Raw genomic sequence first — 27,136 nt, forward strand, 5'->3', positions numbered from 1 at the left:
ACAGGCCTGTGGCAGGCCACGTCCCTTCCTTCTTTGCTAACAGAATGAGCCCATAGCTCTTCTGCCATCAGTATCCTCCCCCGCAACCCGGAAGTTCGGGGTACAGAGGATAACTTCGGGAGCGGCGGTAGGGACGAGTGCAGCTGAGAGGTAAGTGTGGGGGGGGACTGGGGTAAAAAAAAAGGTCCTGTTTTTACCCTAATGCAGAGAATGCATTAATGTAAACTCCCAGACCTTAATACTACTTTAACCAGTTGACATCCGGGGTGTTAAACCCCCTTCCCATCCAGGCCATTTTTCAGTATTCAGCGCTGCGGTACTTTGACTGACATTTATTCCGTCATGCAGCGCTGTACTGAAATAATTTTATACCCTTTTTTGGGGACACATAGAGCTTTATTTTGGTGGAATTTAATCACCACTGGGGGTTTTTAGTTTTTAATATATTAAGGAAAAACTACAGATTTTTTTTTTTTAAAACAGTTCCCCCTATATTAAATTCTAAAACATTTATTATTACCAAATTTTTTGGTAAAATATAAAAGACGGGGTCACGTCGGGTAAAGAGACACCAAACATGTCAAGCCTTTAAAATTGCGCATTAGCGCGAAACCTCAAAAAAACTACCCGGACTCACGAGCACAGACGAACACGCTCCAGCGTTTACGCCGCACACCATACGGCTACACACCGCCCAGTGCCGATCACAGCAGCCTGACAGTCCTCCCCCTCCTGCTCTAATAGCCGCGGCTCGGCCCGGCCAGCCGAGGACGCAGCCTGGAGAGACTTGGGGTTTATTTAGATCTTAGACCATTTAGATCCTGACCGTCCAGATCTTTCCATCCAGAAACACTTCGCTGACTGCACGGGACTGCAGGGAGTGCATGTCCATCCATGACATCACAACCGTGAGTTATTTATCAACCAATTTATTTAAACAGTCATTACAGTATGCTTAGCATCTAAACAATTTTTTAGGTGGTTGCGCTCTTCTATGTATAATTTTGCCAAACACGTTACACGGGGCTCCTCTCCCGGTTGTTGAAGAGCTTTTGCACACCATTTTCCATATAGTTAACAAGTGAGAAACCTGACCATATTACAGTTGTGCGCGTCCATGCATTTTTTGTTCAAACGTAGTTTTTTTGAGGGAAAAAAAAAAAAAAACGGGATTAAAGGTGAGGGGTCAGGAGGGGGGAGATGGCGGCACTCAAGATGGGGGGGGGGCGCTCCGAAATGCACGCCATCCCACCGATCGGCGGCTATAGAGCCGTTGATCGGTTGTATGTGAAACAGCCGTTAACGGCTGTAGTAATGAGCGGGTCTTTCCTGCCCGTGCGCACGCGCAAGGGGGCACGCGGGAGCAGGAAAAAAATGCAGTCTCACGACGGCAACCCACGGGTGCGAGTCTGCCGTCCGTCCGTTTTTTCTTAACGGGCGGACGGCAAGAGGTTAAGGAAATGTCGTTTTGTGAATCCAGCTTCTGTCTCACCGCTATTTTGAATATTCTCTCTCAGGTTAATGTCCAATTAAGGTCACTGAAATACTGTAGATATTCAGTCAGATCGACATTTTACTAAACCCGCTCCATTTCCACTGAGCGAAAAAAGTATTTTAAGACATTTCCAAGTGATAAAATCAGGTAAACTTAACAGATAAACAGTACGGTATTATAAAGGGAGTGGAAAAAAGTGTGAGACTTAGTTGTGCTTTCCTTTCAAAGTCCTTGGAATAAGTTCTCATTTATTTAATCTAGGGCCTTAGTTCTCAACTGGTGGGTCGTGACCCAAAAGTGGGTCGCGACCCCATGTTTAGTGGGTCGCCGCATGCCTTCCACTTTTCTAGGTGAGAGGCTCCTCAGCCTCCACCTAGCGCAGCACCATCCATTCTCATACCAAGCAGCCACGAGGGAGATCCATCCATATGTGCATTGCTTATAACTTCCTCACATGTCCTGTAGAGGTGCCTGGACCGGTGTGACATCACGTTCTGGCTCCTGGCAGCTCTACAGGCTCGCATGGGAGCTCTACAAGCAATGCACATATGGATGGAGCTCCATCACAGCACAGCAGCCCACACTGCCTTGCGTTCCATTGCAGTGCAACTTGGGTCATGACTTAATGACCGGGGACAAGTGTGGGTCCTGAGGTTAAACAGGTTGAGAACCACTGATCTAGGGGATGTACCAATTTTTTTATGTTAATTTGAGATTGGGCAGTAGAATAAGAAACGTGATAAATGAGCATATCGAAACTTAGTTTGCCAAGCCCTAAAGGGTTAATAAAGGAAAACGGTCAGGATAGAAATAAGGATGCTGCCACTGATGACTTGATTGGGAGGTAATTGTTTCCGGGCAATTGCCTATCTGTTTCACTACTTTGAGTGTCATTGACCTGGGACAAGCCTGTATTGGTAATATAAATGCTTGTTTTAGGACACTCATTTACTAAGTGTTGAAAAAAGGAATAGGATGATGTCCATGGAGGAACTGCCTTTAAAAATTACATAATCATTGGCCGCTTCCGTATTTCTATTATCCGGTTTCTTTATCAATACACCTATTTTTTTGAACTAGGCTTCTGTTATTATGGTAGTTTCATTCTTGCATGCTAATTACCTCAGCATGCAGTCTAAAGGTGCCCATATACCTTACGATTATCGGACGATAATCGTATGCGATCGACTTTTCGTCCGATAATCGTATGTGTGCATTGCAGTGTCCGACCGACAATACTGTACAATTGTACGACTTTTGACGGTCAAGCATGTTTGAAAACTTTGCTAGATCGTACGATTGTCGTAAGGTTGCTGGCATTTCCGTCCGTCAAAAGTCGTACGATGTACACTGCGCTTGCGCTAACGAAAATACGGCAAATCAATTACCGCATTTCGTCCAGGTGCTTTTGGTTAATTACGGCTAAATGATTCTTGCGATCATCGGGGCAGGATGGGGCTGCCGTACGAAAATCGTACGACTATTCGATCATCGGACGAAAAGTTTCGTCCGATAATCGTAAGGTGTATGGGCACCTTAATTGTGATGAAGAGTTGTAGCACCTCAGCACGCCCTCTCAAAACCTAGTCTGGATGAAGGTTATTCAGCTTGTGCTGAAATAACATAGCTTATAGTAAAACTTCACTGTTCATACTTTAATCATTAAATGTAACAGATGTTCCTCGTTGGCACTTTTCTTTTAATTTTGCAAATTACTACTAATTTTCATTTTTTTATAGGTAAAAAATTTAGTGAACTGGAGAAGCTAAAGAAAGCGATTGAGACTGTAAAAAATGAGGTGGAAGAGAGCCAGAAAAAGTTACTACTGTATACAAATGTGACACATACTGTGCAAGACATACTTGAGGTTGACAGTAATTGTAATATATTGGATACCATTCAAGATGAAGAGAAAACTAGAACAAATAAAAATCATGACCGTTTAGTCACCTGCTCAAAGAACAATAAGAAAAAATATGTAGTTGACCGAAGCTGTCCAGCTACAGATCTAGAGTATGATCCATTGCTGAATTATACTGCAGGGTTTTTTAGTTCCAGCACAAAAGAAAATGAAAACAAGACTACAGTGAAACAGAAATGTGAAGAGCTGTTTGATAACCCTCAAAAGAAGCCTAGAACCGTATCTCCAATAAGGCTTGAAATAAAACTTCAAGAATCTGATGATGAAGATATGCTTGTTATTGATGCACCACCACTGGAAGTTGCTCCAAAAAGAAAACGGCCAAGTAAGGTTTCTGTCACTATAGAGAAACAGGGGTCACTGGATGAAGCCGATGTATCCACAGAAGAAAGTGGAGCTACAATGGAATGTGAGATTTTGGCTCCAGTAGATGAGGCTTCTGATACAAATGGTGATTCTGAAACGAATGAAGCAGAAGCTTCTCATAACATACTAACCACCTGTACAAATGATGGTGCCCAGCAATATGAAAATCCTTGTGATGCCCAGATTTCTTTAGCAGAAAATACAACTTCCAATGTAAATGAACCTAAAAATTATGGGGCAGACATTTCAGTAAAGAGTGAAGAATCTGCTGAAGAACAAACAAATGAGATGTTAGAAAATATAGATAAACCGGATTCATTTTGCCTACTTTCAGAAAAGTCTTTGGATTTATGTGACAATGAAGTTGTTCAAAACTCTTCAGTAGACTTTGAAATCACTGAGGAGGATTCTGCTACCACAGCACTGGACATAACCGCTGCTAATACATTACTTATTGATGAGCACAAATCCCAGCCAGAGACCTTATACATACCAAAAAAAGCACACCATGAAGTCATTGTTGTGAATTCATCAACCGATGACAGCTCAGAGGAGGACACAATTTCAGATTCAGAGGACCCCATGGATGAATGTTTGCGAATTTTTAATGAGTTTACTGAATGTGAAGCAAAGAAAAATTCAAACCAGGTATTCACTTTATTTGAAAACAAATAATTTATTTTTGGAATGTATTTTGCAATTAAATGCTTGCATGGTATGTATTCTGATACTATGCACTTAAATGGGAAACACAAGTCACGCAAATCTCACACACAGAAACTTCCCACAGAGTGTCAGCACCATGTATCCATATTTTCCCCCATAAAATAAAGCTGCAGCTGTATGACCTTGAGGCAGCCTAAAGCAAACCTGCGGGGTAGCGCAACACCGCAGAGCTGGTCTTTTGGTTCCACTCTCCAAAACACCTCCATCTTTCTATTAGTCATTCTGCTGGCTAGGCAAGTTGTGATTGCAATGTTATTTATAGATCATCCTAGTATTTGAGGCCACAGGGGTAAATGTATTAAGTTGTCTTATTACACAGTCTCCTAATGACAAAGCCATAAAAAAATCAATAGTAAACATGTTGGAGGTTTGGTGAAATCACCTATTTTTGGCATATGACAATCTAGGCACTTTAGTCTTTGAAGATAAACTTCTCACTGCATACATCTGAATTTAATGTGGCCGCCCCTGAGGGTTATTGTATGGATGAGAGGCAGGTGCATCTAGTCCTTCATGCAACATATGAAATATAATTTGTTTATTACTAAAAGTGACCTATTGAGCATTGGCTTGTTTTTCTAAGGTAGCCAGGCCAATTACAAGTGATACTTAGAATTTTGAGCACTTGGCTTTTTTGTGCCATTTGTTCTGTTGGGTGTAGATTCCACAGTACTGCATTCACATTTGTGTGAGGTGGCTTTGTGGCAGTCATGATATTTTGTCATGGTTAAGGACAGATGGGTGTCTTGACCACCCACCATTGTTTGGTGATGGCCTGATTAAATATGGTAAAGCAAGCATTTTTAGCTTTTTGACTTGCCTAATGAGCAGCCATTTGTTGCATGGGAAAGACCAATTCAGATATTTAAAGTGGTATTACAGTCAATAGATTTTTAAAGAAAAGATGTTAACTTTGCAATGGGGCTACCCTTGCAAGGCTTAAGTGCTCCTTTTTGTCTAGGTGCTAAAATTGCTCATTAGACCATCCAAGCCAGCTCGCCGCTTCTGTGATCACTGAAGCAGGATAATGTCAGGGTGGCTGTCCACCAGATGAAGCTTATTAGAAGTTGGGTGATGCAGCAGGACAATGACCCCAAGAATCGAAGTAAAGCCACCTTAGAGTGGCTTCAGAAAAAGAAAATACACCTTTTGGAGTTGGCCAGTCAGAGCTCAGACCTTAACCCCATAGATATGCTGTGGAATGCTGTTCCAGACATCCTACAAATGTGTCCGAGCTAAAGCGGTTTTGTGAAGAGGAATGGTCAAAAATTCCTCCTGAACATTGTGCAGGTCTGATCCAGAGCTACCGAAAGTGCTCATTTGGAGTTATTGTTGCCTAAGGAGGTTTGACCAGCTATTAACTCCAAGGGTTCACTTACTTTTTCCTATATCATTGTAAATGTTTAATGGGTGTGTTCAGTGAAGACACGATAATTTTGAATTGTTTGTGTATAGCAGCTTAAGCACATTGTGTTTGTCTATTGTTGTGACTTAGATAGAATTGGATCACATTTTATGGCAAGTTATTGCAAAAAAATCAGTTAATGCCAAGGGGTTCACATACTTTTTCTTGCAAGAGTATTTCACAGTAGCTCAGTGGCTACTTGTAAAAATGGAGAACAGATGCTTTCAATCTAATGACTGACCTAATGAGCATGGACTTTGTGTATATAGCTAAAACCTAGGAAAAGCCGACGCTTTGGTCCCCTGTATGGTGGACTTTTTAAACAATGGATTTGTCTGATCAAGACAAAGCTCTTATGCTTTGGGCCTGAAGTATAGTGGACCTATTGGTGGCAATAGCAGAAGCAGATGTTTTGCAACTTCTGAACAGCAGCCTTTCATCCATACGAGGTAAAGTAGGTCCTTCAAGCCTTTGGTAATGTTGGCATGTTGAACAGTTTGTGTCTGTAGGCAAAACAAATGATTCAGGGTCTATGAAGAGCAGTGTAATTGAGGGATTCCATCACTAGTTTTGTCTAGGCTCAGTTTTTTGCTCATACTGAGAGCTGGCATCTGGTGGCAGTTTTCTCAGGCTGGTCAATTTTCAGTAGGAGGTGGTATTCCTTAAAGTGTTATCATACTCTGTTTTATCAGGCAAGATATTTTTTCATTTGATAGGTTGTTAAGCTGTGTCTGTCTTTAAACAGACTGATGCTGCCTGATAATGTAAAAATGCTTGCCTCTAAGTTGAACTCTATTATTGGCTTGAGGCAGCTATACACTGATGTGAATGGTCATACATTCTGAATGATGCTGACTTTGTGAGGTGGGAATATGGCTGTATGTACACAGAATATCCATAGTAGGGGATAGTGATGAGCCTCACATTCCCGTGTTCGGTTCGAATTCAAACTTTTGAACATGGGAAAAGTTCGAATTCTAGCTCAATGCAAGTTCATGGGGGTAGAACTTTGAAAATCAAATGTCCCCATTTTGAAGCCTTATATGCAATTTATTGGCCATAAAAAGTATGGGGATCCGGGTACTGCCCTGGGGGACACAAATCAATGGGGAAAAAAACTTTAAAAAAGCAATGATTTTAACATCACTTAAAGGGTAACAATAAAAATGAAAAATTCCTTTATCGTGCTTCGGTGGTCCCCTTAACTTGCCTATAAAGTGACTAAGTCTGTACGATGTATGCAGCAAAACTGACATTTCTAAAGAAACAAAATTGATTTTTTTTGCATGTGGTTCCCCGTCCCAAACAATACCAGACCCTTTAGCTCTGGTAGGAATGTTAGGGGGGGGGGGGACATGGGGTCCCCCTAAAATTCCATACCAGACCCTTGATCCAAGCACAGGCCTAGCAGGGTAGGAAAGGGGGGGACAAGCGAGGGCATCCTCCCTGCGATACCAGGCCACATGCCCTCAGCACTGGTAGGGTGCTTTTCCAGGGTCGCCCCTGGAAAAGCACCTTGTCCCCGTGCTGATGGGGATAAGGGCCTCTTCCCCACAAGCCCTGGGGCGTTGGTTGTGGGGGTGCCGGCAGGGGGCTCTTTCACAGGGTACCCCCCCTTGTGAATGAGTAAGGGGTACTTGTACCCTAACCATTCATGAAAGGGTTAAAGTTTTACAAAAGAGGCCAGACTTCTGAAAAAATCTTTTATTTAAAAAAAATTGTTTTTGACAAGTCTTTAAAAAAAAAAAGGATCCACCGATGTAATGCAGCATCAATCACGACGTCCAGCGTTGTCTATGACAACCACCTTGACGAAATAAAAAATTAAAAAATAGAAATAATAAAAGACTACCGCCATCCCGTCCGCTGTGACGAACACCCGCCGCAGAATGGCATTTTGATAATTGCCAACAACAGATAAATGATTTACAGTTGTAACAGGTGAGCCATGATTGGGCAAAGTCTTGCACCTGACCTGTTAATCAGGGCTCACAAGGCACAGTGCCTTGTGCAGGGTGCTTGGCGGGCTGTTCGTCGAACACATGAACTGCCGATGTTAGAGTCGAACATCGAGCCCAACCCAAGTAGGGGATTGATTTCTGGGACTTTGGGTAAACAGGTTAGGAAATCCAATGTGTGCATGGGTGCTGCATGAGCAGAAAGTTGCTGTCGGGGAGATAATACATTTGGAATTGGTTAGATAATATAGAAGGTCAAAACAGAAAGTTACAAGGCTGAATTTCTAAAAGAGTGAAAACACTCTTATGCAAAGGTTCAGCCTTTGCTTGAAATGAACACACATTTCTCTTTACAAGATGGATGCTCTTGTGCTTTTATATGTAATTAATCATTTGTCTGAAACTTCACATATTCCGTAACTTGTCACCGTGGTCCAAAGCGGATTTTTGCAAAGGTTTCATAAAAACAAAGCAAATATGTCAAAAGGTAAAATTAGTATATGGATATAGCAGGAAAAACCCTGGGATATAGGTATATGCCAAGCCTTATATTCTATGCCTTGAAGCCACTTTGAATCACAGATGCCATTTTGACTGTTTCTCAACATTGATAACTACATTGATGGATAAAACCTATTTTAGCTCGCAATAAAAAATTTGTTTCTTCAGTACCAAAAAAGCCTTCTTACCAGGAATTCCGTTTTTAGGCAGTTGATTGTAATGAAGAGCAGCCTGAAGAGCAGCCCGAAGAGCAGCCTGATGCAGAATTGCAGGTGAAGGGAAGTGAGCTTTTACCAGGACAGAGAAAAAGAATTGCACATCCATCAGCAAAATCTGATGTAAGAATTGCCTTTATAGTTCCTAAACTAATTGTTGTGATGCACATTTTGTCTATTTTAGCAGTAGAAACTTAAAAGTTGAGCTTGTTCAATTTAGTTGTGAAAAGACTAATTACATTTGATCTTTAGGTCAAAGAAAGCAGCACTATTCTTGTTCCATTCAGAAGATCTACCCCACACCAAATACCATCCCAAAGGATAGTGCAAGTTCATCAGCAAGCGGTACAGATAAGTTCTGCAGTCAAAAGCGGACAAGCCTTTATAGCTTCATCACAGAAGAGAACTGCCAGCAGCATGTCACCAGCATTTCACACTTTTGGCCAGATGGGTGAGAATATATGAACGGATTAGTCAGTAATTGTTGCCCATTTGTGTTCAATTGAGATTACAGCATGTGATGGGGGAACATCACCGGGTTTTGAACATTTGGTTTACTTATTCAGGAATGTTTCAAACACATGTATGCACTTACTGCTTTCAGTACTTGTTAGTTTTGAATGTGATAACTTTTTTAAATATGTACTTAGATTTTACCGCTTGGGTTACACATAGTCCAAAACCCAGATGTTTAGATATTCTAAGAATCCATACAAATACTTGATTATATGAACATCAGCATATTACTAGAATTTTTTAGAAGACTTTATAGTTCATGTAGTTCATCACAGAGCCGGCTCCTAGGCCGGGGATGGAAAGCAGGAGGAGGATGAACCTTTATTTTACTGGGTCATTACCTCTACCAGACCTACTTGTTTATATTAACTTGTCCACTGGTAATAGATGAGTGCCTGGTGACATGCCTTTAATTAGGGACAGCTATAAAAGGTTAGAGAGTTATTTGGGACTTTCACTAGTGCTGGGGCAATAAAGATCACAGCCAGATGAGTTGATCTGTTTGGTGGACTGTGGAAGGCCTGGCAACTGACTAAATGAAGGCCTGCATTTGCTCTGGGGGACAAGAGAATGCTATTTTTATATTCAGACTTGCACCCCATTGTCGTCACAATGAATACATCTGCCATCATATATAATGGTCTGATGAGTTTCTGACATTGGCAAGCATTGTGTGAGGACAGACATGTTTTTGAGGAGTTACAAAAAATGAACTGATTTTTTTTTTTGTTCAGTTTGTTTCAATTTAGTGGAAGTCCAGCCATTTTTGCCAGCTAGAAGTCAGATAAGTGGACAAGGAAGTACACTTTTCACTACTGTAAAATCTGGTTTCTCTCAAAAAAGAACAATACAGACAACACCAGTAAAGGTAAGACATTTCATTCAAATAATGATAAACCTAATCAAAACTTCTTGGATAGTCTGGTAGACTGCGGCCGGTTGGGAATATTTTGTCTCACTGCCTTTCCTGAGGACACAACAGGATTTGAGTGGAAATGTCCTCTCAGACAGTGATCACTGAGACAGGTGTGCCATTGGAAGACAATCCCTCCTTTTCTAGAGCCAACTATACAATTTCGAAGACCATTGTCACCAGGACAAAGGATGACTCCCAGCGAAGTCATAGAAGGCAATAAAACCTGCAAGAGGTTCTAATTTCCCTTCCCAATCAAAACTAGAACAAAGTTTTACCAGATACAGTAGTAATGAAGGTATACAAACTGTCAAGCTCTTATTGCCATGTCCCTATTGGGGAGATTTCTTTCTGTTAGGATGACATCACAAAGTGTGGTAAACGTTCTCGCATTAGACATGCACACATGTACCAAGTAATCAATTTCCTAATGCAGACCTTGCAGTACAAAGCAAGGTCTGCTTAAAATGTCCAAGCCTTCATCTATCACCTAATGTTCTGCCCCGGGCGCCCATAACTCTGGTTACGCCACTGGCTGGCTGTGTCCTAAATATTCATCCAGGAAGATTCCTGGGCAACGAGGACCCAAAATCTCACAAGAAAACAGTCCAGTCCAAAAGTATTTTCACAAAAACTGAGCTGCTCTGTATAACCAAGGGTCTTGTTGAAAGGAGCATAACCTTGCCCTCGCCTAGGTGCCGTAGGTGGAATACTGGGTTGAGAACCGTATATAAAATCGAAGTTGTGTTTTTGTTTTGTTTTTCCCCTTTCCTTTACAGGTACATTTTGGAAAGACTAACAACCATTGACATTTACAGGGGGAGGGGTGGATGGAATATTATAAGGAGACCTTGCATTTTACTGCAAGGTCTAAAGTGCTGACACCAGGTTAAGAATGATGGCTCTGAATATTGAGCTTTTAAATGCAGGTATTCCGTGGTGGCTTTTGCATTTTTCCTTACAGGGTTTTTTGTACTTTTCTGCACTGCAATAGTAAGATACCTTTAAACCCTAATGTGTAGATTTTTTTCTTTCCTCTTCAAATTTGTGACTGGAATATTTGAGTAAAAGAAAGCTGATAACGAGTTACTTTAATCATTGTTATAATTATGTTTTCGGTTTGTGCTTAGATACCATGCCGCAGAAGGGCATCAGTTATTCCCGAAAGCACTTCTAAAGTGCCTCATGAAACAAGGCAGCGCTACGTTAACTCCTTTGTGGAAGAATTTTTGAAAGAGTCTTCATCCGTCCAGGAAGCCTTTGATAAGGTAGGTCAGTCCTCACAGTTTTAGCTTTTATACTTGAGTAGCGATGTTCAGATACCAGTGCCGATACTTGGCATTTTCACGAGAACTGTCAGGATTGCAGCGGTTGCAGTTGGGACCTGGCTCTGGCATTCCACCACTGTCCTGAAATCATTAGTCTGTATTGTTATAGAAATGGCACCCCATTGCATGAGTAAAACAAATTGCTTGCATTATAGCACACCACAACACATAAATGTGAATACCTATGTTTTGCAATGCGCTACACTGCAAAAAATAGTGCAGGCGTGTTGACAACCTATTCAAAGTAAATGGGTTGCCATAACACAATGTTTAAAAATTCAAGTACAATAGTTATTGCAGTAAAGCTGTGACTGGGCCCTAAGGAAAAATAAGAAATTGTCACCGATGGAAATGAACATACTTAATCCTATGATAACGGTAACATGAAGTCTGGTTGCTGACGGTTATTAAATGTTGTACACAGACCTTATGCTTTGAACTGCCATATATTTAGTGCCTGTGTCAACTGGCTTTTGTTCGCAACATCCACTTGAAGCGGGTCAAATGCACCTGTCAATGAATTCAGAATAATCTCAGGATCATCTCAAACTGATGCTTTTGAGGGCCCTTAATCAAATTAATTAATGTGTTAGGGATGCACCGATACTAGTATCTGTGCCGATACCGAGTACTCGTACTCACCCAAATGCTTCAATACTTACCTTCGATACCGGAACTTCCGGTCAGTGGGAGATCTCCCTCTGACTGCAAGTGCTGAGGGAATATGGAGCCAGCTTACTTTCCAATCAGGAAGTTGGATGGTGGGTAATGTCCCGCCTCCTAAGTTCCTTTCCAATCTGGAAGTTGGCTGGTGGGTAAAGTCCCAGCTTCCTGTTGGCTTCACTTGTTGGCAGGCAGCCTCGCTTCCTAACCAAACAGGAAGCCAGGCAGCATGGCATGACTCACGTCCCAGCTTCCTGATTGGCAAGGAAGCTGGCGTCACTTGTTGCTAACCAATCGGGGAGGCGGGTCATGACATGCTGCCCGGCTTTCTGATTGGTCAGGAATCCAGGCTGCCTAGCAACAAGTGAAGCCGGGTTCCTAGCCAATCAGGAAGCTGGGTGGCATGTCATGACCCACCTCCCGGCTTCCCGATTGGGATCTTTAACACTTTAGATAGGACAGACCGTTAAAATCCAGTTTACAACTGACAATGAGATCTGCCCAAGTCAGTACAGACAGGGTTAACTAAGGCAAACGCCAACTCTTAACATTACATAGCAGGCGAAAACTTTTTAGTTTTGAAGTTTTTAGGAACATTATGCTATGTGAATGGGAACATGTAAAATATAGGCAAGGGGCTATCCTATTTTGGCTGCAAATGTGGAAGTACACTTTAAATAAAGAATAAGATTTGAAGCAGTTATATTTAAAATGTTTAAACAGTATGAGACAACACAATCTGCCCTTAATTGAGCAGCCCACATACCACAAAAAGGACAAACTACAGCAGCACAGGTGTATAGCAAAGATTTCTGGTTGCAGTCGCTTAATAGCCACCATCGAGCACACTGCAGTTGTTGTTAGTGGTATTAGAATACTCACTAATAGTGCTCATTTTGTCCCCTAACAAGCTTTAAAACAACAACCTTATCAAGTCCAAACTCTAGTTGGAAATAATGGCTTAGAAAAAAAAAGTGAAACCCAGCTTGCAGTAAAACTAATCTCAATACTGCAATAAAAGAAAATGCACCAGACAAAGAGATATTGTTTTTTTTTCTCATAGGACACAAATGCTTCTTTTCGTATGGTATAACTGAATATTTGTGGCATATTAAATCAATTGTTTTACCGATGCCTACTATTGTAAACCTAAAAAAAAGTTAAAAAAAGCCAGAGTATCATACAAGCAGGTTACAGCAGAGCCTGGTGTTAGCAAATCGGGGAAAGAGCATCCAATATCCTCCCTGTTTGTTTTTGTTTTAGTTTTGTTTTTTTAAGGTATTTTTCCTTAACATTTTTTGCAGTGAACATGCATATTTAAAAGTACTGTAACATTAATATGCACTTTTGAAAAAAAATGCAACTCCTCCTGCAAACCACTAACCTGCTGCCTCTTAGGCCTCTCTACATGCACAAGGGAGTGCAAATATCCTTACTTTTTGATGGCCTGCAATCGGGAATAGATATATGCTGCAGCTCACTCATATGTGGTTTTGTGGGTTCTAAATATTTGTCATTTTTGTCTACATGCCAGCACAGGTCTACATTGTGCATACTTTGTTTTTAGGAGTTGCAAATTGTGATTTCTTTTATAATATGGCTACACAACATTGGCCTTTGTCATTATTGTCATTTAATTATTTCAATGTGTGGTGTCTTAACGTGTGTAAAGCAACTCTGACACTATAGTAAAGTTTCCAGGAGAGGCTATACTTATAAAAAACGTCAAATATTTGCACCTGATGAGCAGGTGCTTTCTTAGTAAATGTATTCAAACAGATCACGCAGGATTTGGGGTTTTCAGCTGTAGATCTGTTTGCAAACAAAAAGAATGCACAATTTATGCATTCTGTTTCTCTAAATCAGAGGTCTCAAAATACCGGCCCACGAGCTGGTACTATGTGGCCCGCTGACAAGTCAGGAGAGGGGGGGGGGCCTCTATTTTGTTGAGTGTGGGGAGGGAGAGGGGAACCTTTTTTTTTATTTTTAAAAAAATTTTTTTTTATATATATATGTTAAAAAAATTTGTTTTTTATTATCAGTGGGGGGGGGGGGGGGTGTAGTATTTTATATGTGGGGGGAGTATATTATTTTATATATGTGAATATGTTTTTTCCTGCAGCATGGTATGCAATATGATTAAATTTGGTTAGGAATCAATCTCTCCCTGGACGCATTGATTTCTACCCACATGTAATCATATCACATACCATTACATGCATTGTGCAGCGGTTACATGCAGCTCCTGTCACTTGATCATTAACTTGACTGGGTGACAGCTGCCGATGGTAAACGCTTGATTAGGCATTCCTGCTGCAGGAAAACGCAAGTTTCTGACGCAGGAATCACTACTTGCACCTAAACTTACAGATGTGAATAGGGCCGTATTGTGTTTGTATTGGTGTCAGTAGTACCATATCGGATATAGTTAAATTTTATTTCAAAGTATGAAATTTGGCAAGCAGTCCCATGGGAGAAAATATTTTTGTTGAGTGGCCTCCCCGAGTGAATGGAGTTTGAGACCCCTGCTCTAGATCATAGGGATTATGCTGTGGGAGTGGATGCCCTAGTATAGTTGGTCTCGCCTGTTGGGGTTACGTTCCCTCCTTGTTGCAGATGGTTGAAGCAATTTAATAATATAAAGGGTACACAAACAAGTGTTGGGACTTTAGTAAGCTCAGTTTAAGACTCGAGAGATTTTCACCATTCAGGGAAAAGTAAAGGGTTCTTGTGTTAGATTTCGTTTTATAGGAACTGAGAAGATGTTGGCAGAAAATTCCACAAATGCTTTAGGATGAGAGCAACTGTCAAATCATGTTGATGATCATTTTGTATTCTCTTTTCTAGGCTTTAACGGAAGAAAAGTCCATTTATGACCGATGTGGGAGCAAGAATATGTATCTTAGCATAGCTGTTAATAGCCTTAAAAAGCTCAGAGATCAACACAATAACAATGGTAAGAAAATATTTCACATTCTACCTTCAATTCTTCTATTTGTTGATAGAAATGTATTATGTCTTTTTGCCGATAATGGAAACCTCAGCTTACCATAATTTTTCTGGGTGAATTTCCAAACATCGTGCGTTGTGGATTTTTTTTTCTGTCCTTTTTTTCCCCACACTTGTGTCAGGTGAGAGCAATTTTCCTAGCATTGAAAATGCATGCCGATTTTCAATTAAGATAGCAGTGTGCACTCTCATCGCTCTTAGGTTTTTTATCCTTTTGTCTAGATATTCCTATTGCTGTTCGCTCATTCATAGAAGTGTTGCTTGTTCAACAGGACAGTGTTGAAGGAAACAAGTAAAAAAAAAAAAAAAAAAGAGAAAAACATAACTGCAATTGCTGATTTTATTCTGCTAATGTAGGATGTCTGGCTGCCATTCTGACCACCTTGCTGCAGAACAGCCATGTAACTATCAATTGCAGGATGTACTCTCTAGCAGCCCACATAGTAGCTGATTTTTTTTTTTGTGTGCTGCATAAACTGTTGCTCCCGTTGGTATGAACTACTCTGCTGGAGGTATTGAATACGCTTATTGTATGCTTTCATTGAAGACCTGTCTAAAGTATAACAATTTAACATTGTGTACCAATTGATAGAGCTTAAGACTTATTTAATTAGTGAGTGCCCAGACAAAATTGCCTACTCTTCTATGGTTGGTAATCACCAATAATCCCTTGAGCAAATGGTGTGGCCACCTTGCCTGGTGGTAATACAATTTTGCATTTGGTATTTTGGTTCCTAGCAGTGAAGTGTGGTGGGTTTTTTAAATTTTTTTTTTAGATCTGACTTTTTCCTGTTCGAATAGATAGGAGGATATGGATGTGGCTTTCCAGGTAAAGATTTCAATTAAGAACTAATCCCTATGCTATATTTCTGTATCAAAATTTCAGGCCCAAAATATTCAAGCAGGAGGGAAGTAGCTGGTTCACGAAAACAAGATGATAAAAACGGTATGTTACCTTAACGCTACATCTTATTCTAGTGAGAACATTCACATATTTGAATGTTAAACCTGTACAATGTATGTGTTCTTCAAATGAATAGTAAATGATAAATATTGGGGATTGCATTACAATTTTTTACAGATGTGGCTTGGTGTATGTAAACACAAAGCTTTTTTGGTTTTGGATAGAGTATGGCAGTGTCAAAACTCCAATCAGGTTTTTGTGTTCTGTTTCTGCTGCAAACCTTCACACTCTTATTTGTAATGTGACCCCCACCCACCTCCCTTCCTAAAGAAATCTCAAAATTTTGGGAGTTTTAGGAACAGGAGTTGAATTAAATATTCCATGTGTACACCTATTCTGGTGACAATGGCTTAACATGGGCAGTGAGTAGAAATTGTCCTTTCCTAAGATGGGCAGTGAAGGGACACCCCCCAAGGGAAGAAAGAACCGCAAAAAAAACCTGTTATAGTGCGGATGAGGAGTCCTGAATCACCTATTGTTGTGATTGGGTATGTATAGGTAATAGGCAGTATTATGGTCTGTTTCTGCTGGAGAGATTCACCCTTGATATTTGTATTGTGATCTACAGTACAGTAAGCTGGGGAGCATTAGCAGTTTGTTTCCTGGCTCATTCAGTGCATGGTTGGAGAATGGTCAGCTGATCAGAAGTGATGGTGTGCGTGCCCACTAATGTTCATTGCCTACATTAGGAGTGAGATGTTGAATGGGGATGTGCAGGGACTGGAACTGCAGGGTTCTTCACATGTAGGGTTCATTTCTGGCATTACAGTCTCTATTACGGAAGTGCAGGGTGAGTCCCTAGGACTAAAACCAAGGTTTAGAAAGCAGACTGACATGGAGTGGCAGGGTGCCAGGTGGAGTGCACTGAGAAATCATGTGTCAGAGAATACTTTCTGCAAACAGACCTGTGATATTTAGCTTTTTAGCAACTCTTTAATCTGGAAGGGTTTTGAAGAAGCTGGAGATATGTTTTTTTTTTTTTTTTTTTTACATTTTCACTGTTGCTGTATAAGTTTTCATCCATTAGGAAGACTATTGGCGAACACCCCCCATGAAAAAATATCTGTCCCTGACAAAGTAAAGGGAACTCGAAGTTACAGGAGCAGGTCAAGCTTCTTATCTGGGCACATATTTTAGTGACCACTGTCTGAGGGCATTTACTTTCCCTGGAATAGGAGGTGAAGGGAAATCTCCCCAACATATACACAAGATCACCTTTGGTTGCGAATAGGTATGCAAATATTGTTATAAAATGTCATCAGATGCTCTCTAGCATATTGGTGGTTTATGGGTTCATATAAGAATGCACTTGGAGGTAAGAGAGGAAAGCAACAACTGTGTAGATGTCCAGATAAAGTTTTATGTAATGAAGGTAAGTAAACTTGATTTGGCCATTACATCTACAATTGATATTTTCTTTCATTTCTGAATCAAAATAACTGATGGGTCTTAAACCTCCCCTATTCTATCCAAAACAATAAAAAAAAAAGTTTTGGCTTTACATAGTTTTACAGCTCCGTTCTAGACAATGTAAGCAGTGCCAGTACCTGAATTTGACCTGATATCACCCTTTTGCAATGCCTGTACAGCCGGGCAAGAGCCTGATAATAAGGAGCAGTGCGAAGTGCCAATGAGCTAATTTGCTGATTAGGAGCATGCTGATAGGAAGTGGAAACCGTGTAAGAGAGAGGAGTTAATTGCTGTGCTGCTTCTTTTAACTGTCCAGCCACAGGTTGGGTCTGGTTCAGGACGACATGGGTTCAAGGAAAGTGGGTTGAATGATGATGGCCATCAGACTGGGGACATTTAGTGGCAGAAAAAAGTACAGCAGAAATATTTGAAGGTGAAAATCTCAGCAAAAGCCAGGCTTGTTTTTATATGGCAATAGGCTTTTCAATGTTATCTTGCTATTTTTGGGCTGGGGCTGTGAATTAAATGTCCTTTAATCTGTATCAGATTGTTGACTTGACTCTGGTTTTGACACTACCTTGTGAAAAGGTGGTCATAGGACTACAGAAGTAAAAGCTAGTATGCACCTGATTTTTTAATAAAGCTGACATGGTTTCTCTGCAGAATTGACAGGACATACTCTTTACAACTTCCTAAAAGAATACCTCTTGTCTGAGGATCAATTGATAGAAAATGGGTATCCCCGACCAAATCCTGAGAAGCCTGGCAGTGCTTTAATACCGAATGCAGGAGGGAAAAATATAAACAGTGATGGTATGTAACTGCTCATTTTTCTCATTTAAAAAAAAAAAAAGTTTTTAGTCCAGTGGTAGTTAAAGTAGTATTTAACTCTCAAAACTTTTGTTTTCAGTAATGAATCCAGATCAAACAAATATGCATTGCCCAGCACAGTTTCTTTGTAAATGCTTGGATCCAACTTTTTCAGCTCTGCTTTTCGGAACTTCCTGTCCAGTACAAGATCACAAGGGACACTAGCGACAATTTGTTACCAGCTTTACAGCAAAGTGCACATGGAGGGCTTAATACAGTACAACAGCAAAAAGTTTCCCAGCACACTCGCCAGCATGCAAAAAAATCGCTAAGGTTAAAAACAGAGGTTTAGATGCACGTCTTCGGCAGAAAATGTGAAAGCCGCGCCAAGGCACCTCTATATAGTGCGGTCCTAACTCTAAACTATGAGTGTCTCCATCTTGGAGCACATGTGGCAAAAGATCAAATTGGGTGCAGGTTTGTCAGGAGGAAGCCCAACCTCCCTTGAAGGCACAGGGACGCACAAAGGACCCCGCATATCACAACGGCAGCAGAGGCCCCCCATGCATCACTGCACCAAATCAGTCAAGCAAAACAAATGGCAAACGCACTCATCAATTTGTTACAAGCTTTATAGCAAGGTGCACATGGAAGGGCTTAATTTTGATCTTTTGCCACATGTGCTCCAAGATGGAGACTCTCATAGTTTAGAGTTAGGACCGCACTATACAGAGGTGCCTTGGCGCGGCTTTCACATTTTCTGCAGGAGATGTGTATCTAAACCTCTGTTTTTAACCTAAGCGGTGAAACAAGTTTTTTGCATGCTTTCTGGTGAGTGTGCTGGGAAACTTTTTGCTGTTGTACTACAAGGGAGAGGAGTCACCCTAAAACAGGATATCGGGGGTCAGTGCTCAGGGGACCAGCTGATTCTGCAGGAAACTAACATTTTTAAACATCAGGAAGCAGCATCCATTGTAAGTGATTTTTACTCGGCATTTGAAATAGCTTGACTTTTTAATATCACTTTAAATGGTTAGCCATTTAGGAAATGATGTACTATATACTTGGTTCAGGTCAGAGACTTAAAGTGACATTAAACCCTCAGATTTTTTAACATAAACCAATACTGTAATGTGTGCCTTACTGTAATCCATGGTAGTTTTCCTTTCTCTTTGCTGCTCTTCTTTTTAAATCCTCATGTCTTCTCATTCTTGGGAAGAACTTCCCTTTGCAGCTGAGTGCCTCTTCCTGTAGTGCTGGCTCTGGTTGCAAACCTACACACAGACACCATGTATCCATTTCAGATACAAGGCAGTCTGCTGCAAAACAGAAGTTCTGCCCAGCATGAGAACAGATTTAAAAGGAAGAGCAGCAAAGAGAAGTAAAACTACCATGGATTACAGTGAGGCACACATTACAGTATTGTTTTATGTTAAAAAATCTGAGGGTTTAATGTCACTTTAAGAAATACTGATGCCATTGGGTCATCGAGACGGCAAGTAATATTGTATATATTTTTTTTAAAGCTGTACTTTTCTGTCAGGGAGCAAAGACCTATTGTAGATAAAATAGCTGGGCAAATCTAAAAATGATGTGCAAGTGTTTAATAAGAGATTAAAGTATAGACAGTGTTTTTAATTAAAAACAAAAAAAGTTGCTAGTTATGGATCTAATGCTTTCTTAGCTCTGAGACGAGTTTGCTGTCGTTGTGGAGAAGTCTATGCAGTGACAATGCAGAGCAAGCATGTACGTAAAGAAGAGTGCACTTATCACTCTGGCAGAGTTCGAAAACACAGAGGTAAGTGAACTTTGTATAATATAAATTAAATATACTGTATATTGTACTTTATTTTGTTTCTAGTGTTGCTCTTAGAAACAACAGAAAACCTACTGATGTAGTATTGCATTTTTTTGTTTAGTCCCAGGTGGCATGGAAACACGCTACAGTTGTTGTGAAGCAGCAGTGGGAGCTCCAGGATGCCAGATGGCAAAGGTTAGATAAATAATATGCTTGCATGGATGTTTAACCACACTTTGTGTGTGTGTATGGGCAACATAATGCAGTGAAGTGAGACAATTGGTTAGCCAAATATTGTGTTTGGCCAGCATACTGTAACACCTTCTTTCTAGGTGTAAATAATGGTCTGCAATAAATGGCTCCCCCCAGCAAGTTTTCCATAGTCCTGGAAAAGTTGTGGATTGTATATTATGTGGTAGTGTATCCATTTTAGGGATACTATTATCAATTTGAAGCTTTTTTGGTGTGAAGATGCTGATTTAGAATGTTAATTTGAAAAACTTGACATATATATTACTTCATATACCAAAGCGTCGTCTTATATTTTTAATATTCAATTTTAATGAAATGGGGCAATCTGCTTTGTAGAGTTTTGTTGTCTAATTTTGTTTTTATTTTTAGCTTCATGTTCATGAGGGTCAGAAGGAAAATCTTGATGGGTTTATAAAGACTTTCCCAAAACTCCAGCCTTCAGATGAAAATCCCGGCATTTTTTCTGTTGACTGTGAAATGGTAATTGTATTGCTGGTACTTTAAAAAAGGGAAAGCATTTAAGGAGTAGAGTATGGTAACCCTAAATATTGGGCACTGGTGAGTGGATTTGTGCATTGGCGTATTTCATGAGACTAAAGTGGCTTTTCCCACATAGCTCTATTGTGAAACCTGTGATATAGCTGCCCTTTCGGACAAAAGATAGACCCCAAGCTTTCGTTCTTATACTAGCTTTACTTGGTCAGTAACCTGAACAAGTGTGCTGCTAATGAAGGATCAAAAGTATGGGTTTCCATCCTGCATGCTTTTTTCAACTTGGTGACTCAATATGTAGTTCAGCCAGGATCAGAATGACGGCCTCAGAGCTTGCATTAAACAAACCAAAAAAAAACAATGGCAGCTTCCATGATTGTTTCATAGGCTCACTTCAAGGAAAATGTCACTATAGCATCTGCAGTCCCAAATGTTTACATTAGTGGGGGTGCATATTTTGCATTATAGTGATTGGGAGTGAGGCTGGCAATTGGGGTGGTCTATTACCATTGTGATCCATCAGAGCTCAAAGGAAGCATGCAACTCAATTTGGGGGGAAAAACAATGGGGGATATTTATTCAAGCAAATTACTGACACACGTTGGTTTTAAATTGGGCTGCTTCTCCTTCAGATAGTCTCTGCAACAGGCTTATAGTCCCATGCGTCTGTATTCCTGGGCAGCCAAGTGCGACAGCTTACACAATTCAGTCAGCGATTCATTACTGAAGATGAGACACTCTAAACAGACGCAGAACTAAGAAGTGGTCGAGGTCAGGTTTTATTCTGTCTCAGTGCTACTTTAGTGCAATTGAGGGAGGCATTTGAAGCAAGTTGGAACTTTGTAGTCCATTTCTTTGCACAGTCTGTCTCACTTCTGTTTAGTATTGCTTTGCCATGCAACAGCATTGATAAATGTTCCCCAATGTGCTGTTACCTGTGTTCCTATGACAGCCTGTGTTTAACATTAAAGAATATGTAGACAATGGTCACAGGAGAACACATCTCGCAGCACATTTATCTCCTTGCATTTCCAAGCAGTGTAATGTTCATGCGCATGCTCCTTTAAAAAGGGTCCTGTCCAAAAGGGTCTGTAGTATGTTCTGTTCTTTAACATATCAATCATTTTATGTATTTAGTGCTACACTACACATGGTCTGGAACTAACAAGAGTCACAGTGGTCAATCACAGCTTACAGGTTGTGTATGATACTTTTGTGAAGCCGGACAATGAAATAATAGACTATAATACCGGGTATGTATCACTTTAAGTTTCTCTTTTTTATTTTGTATAATGCACCTGTTAGTGTTCATTGGCAATAGTCAGCCATAGGATATCATCTGTATATAGCAACATTAAAAAACAGTCAACTGGGAGATTATTAACTCCGTATGTGAGGAAGATCAATGGGACACGACAATGCATGCACTGTTCATATCAAAGTTTAGTATGGATTTACCAAAAATTTGTGTTTTTTTTTAGTTTGTTTTTTTTACATGCATTCCTATTAAAAAGGGGCCAACAAGCCCCCTATGTAATAGTACCTGTCACTTCCAGTATACTGTTTATAACTGAGCCTCTGATGCCTTGTCTGCCCTCAGGCCATGCTGAGCAGGGACACTCCCCCTAGTTCTGATGTGCTGTTTATCTGGCTGCTGCCATTGTGATTCTAGCAAGGAGAAATTACTTGTAAGGCTCTCATGGTCTTAATGTAGTTATACACCCACAGCTGGGCTATTGGTACATAATACTTTTCATTGGTTTAATCTGCCAATAAATGAAGTCACAAGAAAATTTCCAAGTCCCTAAATATCTCGTGGGAGTACACTTAAAGAAGTATTGGGAGAGTAAACACATACCGGCTCTATATACTGAGAGCTGAGTGATCACCAGCCACTGATTGCTCAGCTCATGGCTTCTCCCTGCAAAGGCTGGTGACTGTCAGTTTCCCTGCTCCCCTCTCTTGCTCCAGCACTCACTGGAGGTATAGACAAGAGGGGACATGGACAGCTGGCTGCGGCTCAAGAGGTGCAATATTATTGGGATCCTTCCCAGCTTCAGCGCGGCTCATCACTTTCAGCATATAGCGGTGGACAACATTACTTTGTAGATGCTATAGTACAAAAGTAGTCCCTGCTGTTGTAAATGGCTTATGATCAAATTATAGTCCTTGCAACCTTGTATTAGAAATCTGCATGTGAACATGTGACACAGGTCCGCAGGTGATATTTGGCTTGAAACTGTCACTTACATCACATCTGAAATGTTGTGAATGTATGCATTGGGTAAGCATGTGGAAACAAACGCTTTGGTTCCCTCAAAGAAAAATTTGAATGATTAATCAAATTGACTTGCCTTGTCCAAATTGTAATTAGAAGAGAACATCAGTCATGGTGGCAGTAAAATTTGCTGTATTGGCAGTAGCAGAGACCCAGATTTCCATATTAATGTTTAAATCAAAATATTAATCATCAGAAGATTAAGGTATTTCAAATGCTGAAAAAGCTCTACAAATGGATGCTGCTCATTGATGATTAGGAGTTTTGGTTCCTGCAAAATCATCTGGTCCTCTGAGCATTGGCACTGATATCCTGTATTAGGGTCGCTCCTTTCCCTTGAAGGTTCCTATGGAGCCACCCTTGTGTGTGCTTGTAAGCTGTGTGAGGGGAATTTATCAAAACTGGAGCAGAGAAAAACTGGAGTAGATGTGCACGGCAACCAATCAGCGTCAACCTCAAGAGAGAAGCCGATTGGTTGCAATGCACCTTTGCTCCAGTTTTTCTCCGCTCCAGTTTTGATAAATTCCCCCCTGTGTTTCTCTGCAAACAGACACAGCAAGTCACTTCCCTGCTCCTCCCTCCTCTCTTCTCCAAGCTAATAGGTGGAGAGTTTATTGCAGAGTTCACTGTCCCCTGTAATCTTGTACTGAACAGGAAGTTAAGGGAAGCTGAGCAGAGAGAGTTGTATGGAAATATGACTAACTGCCTAGGAAAAATTTAAAGAAATTATTTGCTGGTCAATATGTATTTGTTTGCTCTAGATTCATTGTTGAAAAAGAGTGTTGAATACTTCAGGCACATGTAAAATCTCCTCATAGGTTCTCTGGTATCACAGAAGACAATCTGAAGAATAACACAACATCCATTCGAGATGTGCAGGCCATTATGCTGAACTTATTCAGTGCTGATGCAATTCTTATTGGACATAGTTTAGAAAATGACTTGATTGCACTTAAGGTACGTTAAGCTAAACTAACTGGTATTTTGTATGATTCAAGATTTAATAAAAATGATGTTTTATATTTCCTGCAAACCGCTTTTATTCCACACCCTATGTAACCTATGACATCCCCTTGGGTACAGAGATTTAAGGTAACCTGGTATGAGGCAGCCATTGGTGACCTTTCCTTCTCAAAATAGTGGTTGCCTGGCTGTCCTATAGATCCACTTGCTTTTAATAGTCACAATAAACATGTAGATAAGGATTTCTAAATTTTGGCTAAATTTTCTGCTCTGTATACTTGTTCTGGGTCAGTGATGTTTGTATGGAAAGGAAGCTATCATTTTCAGAAGCAGGTCAGCGATAATTGCATAAGTATGTTTACCATGGTAGGTCTACTTTTAAAAAGCCCTTCCTTCCTACACCACCACAGTGCATTTCTGCCCTGGGGCAAGAAAAAAAAAATGCACTAAGGGTGTGTGGTAGCACAGGAATTTATATGCTTCAGCCTGTCTGATTAAGTTGAAAGGTAATCCTGCTAATGAAGGGTGTTCTTAGAAATTGTTTCCTGAAAAAGGAAATACTAGTATGTGTAACCAGGTATGTATTTTTTCGTTTTAAAAAGCCTTTGCAAGTTAGATTAATAGCATTTAAAAAATGTGATCATTTGCCTTTTTACCAAATCTTTTTGTCTTCCATTAGCTTATTCATGATACAATTATCGATACTTCAATGGTCTTTCCACACAGACTAGGCTTGCCTCATAAAAGAGCACTGAGATATTTAATTGCAGACTACCTCAGACGTATCATCCAGGATAATGGTAAGAACCTTTTCAGAGCGCCAGGGAATTCTCGGTGTCTCGGTGGTAGAGATGTATTTTTAGGTTTTTTTAGTTTTTTGTTTTTTAATTTATTTTAATCTTCTTGAACTCATTTTAGAAATGAAAGTGTTTAATGGAGATAGTCTCTCAGTAGACTGTAAAAATACATGGCTAAATTGGCTAGTGTCTGGCGGGTACTAGTATTTTCCATTTCTATTTTCCAGTATGTTCTGACCTCCTTGCAAGGCACCTTATCCCAATGTTGAAGGAAAAGGGCCTCTTCTCCACATCCGATCTCCAAGAGAAAGTGGTGGGCCTTTTGGGAATTTGGAAGCCTGTTTTAGAGCAAGGAGGCCCCTAGATATCTACCCACTACCCAGGGAAATAAGCTATTATTAAAAAAAGTAAAAAATACTAAAACATGCACAAAGTTCCTAAAGAAAAATGTAAACCACATTCCCCCCAATGTAAATCAATCCATCAATCACATTACCCAGCAATGTAATTTCAGCATTAATCACTACAACCTGTTGCCGTGCGATGTTTCACCACTGCTACAACAACCTGCTATCCAACAATGTTGCCCTGCTGCACTACTACCGCTAAATGATAGAACTCTGACGCTGCTAGAATGTAAACAGTGCCTGGAATTCTTGGGATATCCTAGACCAGTGGTGGCAAACCTTGGCACTCCAGCTGTTTTGGAACTACAAGTCCCATGAGGCATTGCAAGGCTCTGGCAGCCACAGACATAACTCCCAGAGGCAGATGCATGTTGGGATTTGTAGTTTTGGAACAGCTGGAGTGCCAAGGTTCGCCACCACTGTCCTAGACCAAATGTGGCAGGCATACGTAAATGAGAAATAAGAGACCTCAGTCTAAAAGGTCTGTCCATCAGTCTGCTATCTTAATATGCTCTAATTTTCAATAATGCCTTGTTTTAAATAAGGCAAATGGGGTTTTGGGATCTCTAAAAAATGGATTTAAAGAAGGCAGAAGAAGGCTTATTCCTTGCAAGTGAGTGGTAGCTTCACTGCAAGGGTTAAGTGATCATTTTGGTCTAGGGTCTAAAATAGCAGATATACTCACTTGACCGTCGATCACGCCTGGCTTCTAAACCGGTCGCTGCCACCTCTCGCCTCCGCTCTAGTGATGAAATGTCTCTCGGAGTCCTTACAGGCTCGAGGTTCAGGTGAGTATCTTTATTTTTAGACCCTGGACCAAAACAAGCACTTAACCCTTGCAGTGGGGCTACCCTCACACTCCCAGGTTTAAGTTTTCTTCTGCCCAGAGTTCTTTTTAAATCCATTTTTAGAGATCACAAAACCCCATTTGCCTTATTTAAAACAAGGCATTATTGAAAAAGTTGCTTGGAGGTATTATTGAAATAAAATATCAATAGAAACTGTATTTTTGTGCTGTAGCCTTTTTCAATTTGAAAATACTTGAAAACTTTTCTCCCCCAAATACACTTTCCATGGACTTGCTTCCATGTGCAGATTTGTCAACCCCCACCTGAGTACATTTTGCAAAGTGTGTGTGGGGGGGGTGGGTGGAGGTTGAGTTGCCTGACATGAAAAGCTCAAGCCTCTCTTAGTGGTGTCTAGGCTCGATGTTCAACTTGAACATTGGCAGTTCCTGTATTCAGTGAACACACGGACTGTGCCCCACAAGCAAGGCACTGTACAGTGCCTTGTAAGCCCTGATTGGCTAAAGCCTTGCACCTGACTGCAGGTCAGGTGCAAGACTTTGCCCAATCGGGGCACAGTACTCTGTAAGATTGGGCCCAATCATGGCTCATGTCGTACAACTGTAAACAAACTGTTACCGCTAGCTCCGCCGAATTGTTTATATGTTGCCGGTATCTGTCAAAATGCCATTCTGCGGCGGGAGTTTGGTGCGGACTGGACGGCGGGCGTCTTTTTTTTTCTTCCCAGTTTTACTTTTTATTTTGTCGTAGACAACGCTGGACGTAGTGATTGACCCTGGATTATGTCGGTGGGGCAATTTTTTTTACAATAAAAGACTTGTTAAAAAGTTGTCCTTTTTTTGGTGTTTTTTTTTTTTTCCCCCTTCAAATAAAGGATTTTTTCAGAAGTCTGGTCTTTTTAATTTACAATTTATTTTAACCCTTTATTGTAGGGGTACTCTTACTCATTTACAAGGGGGAGGGGCCGCATCTGGGTGCGCACACCACCGGGTCAGGGTTGTGGTGAAGAGGCCCTTGTTCTCATCGGCACAGGGACTTTTGCAAGGTGCTTTTTCAGGGGTGACCGAGGGCATGTGGCCTGGTATTGGAGGCGGGGTGGGCTCGCTTGTCTCCCCCCCCCCCCCCCCTTCGCACACCCCACGG

The 27,136-nt window shown here is 40.8% G+C and overlaps 1 protein-coding gene across 1 annotated transcript in view; it reads left to right on the forward strand.

The window, feature by feature from the left end:
- Window positions 1-27,136, forward strand: part of LOC108787079 (RNA exonuclease 1 homolog) — a 36,109-nt gene that overhangs the window by 4,651 nt on the left and 4,322 nt on the right. Inside the window, exons 2-15 of the mRNA XM_018556528.1 lie at window positions 3,235-4,430; window positions 8,600-8,710; window positions 8,840-9,038; window positions 9,838-9,971; window positions 11,147-11,284; window positions 14,855-14,963; window positions 15,903-15,962; window positions 18,054-18,203; window positions 19,885-19,998; window positions 20,120-20,193; window positions 20,620-20,730; window positions 21,880-21,995; window positions 23,839-23,977; window positions 24,663-24,783. Of these exons, the coding sequence (XP_018412030.1) occupies window positions 3,235-4,430; window positions 8,600-8,710; window positions 8,840-9,038; window positions 9,838-9,971; window positions 11,147-11,284; window positions 14,855-14,963; window positions 15,903-15,962; window positions 18,054-18,203; window positions 19,885-19,998; window positions 20,120-20,193; window positions 20,620-20,730; window positions 21,880-21,995; window positions 23,839-23,977; window positions 24,663-24,783 (2,772 nt within the window). The remainder of the gene's footprint in view (window positions 1-3,234; window positions 4,431-8,599; window positions 8,711-8,839; window positions 9,039-9,837; window positions 9,972-11,146; window positions 11,285-14,854; window positions 14,964-15,902; window positions 15,963-18,053; window positions 18,204-19,884; window positions 19,999-20,119; window positions 20,194-20,619; window positions 20,731-21,879; window positions 21,996-23,838; window positions 23,978-24,662; window positions 24,784-27,136) is intronic.

The sequence above is a fragment of the Nanorana parkeri genome, unplaced genomic scaffold, assembly GCF_000935625.1.
Source record: "Nanorana parkeri isolate BGI_ZX_2015 unplaced genomic scaffold, ASM93562v1 scaffold241, whole genome shotgun sequence".
Lineage (NCBI taxonomy): Eukaryota > Metazoa > Chordata > Amphibia > Anura > Dicroglossidae > Nanorana > Nanorana parkeri.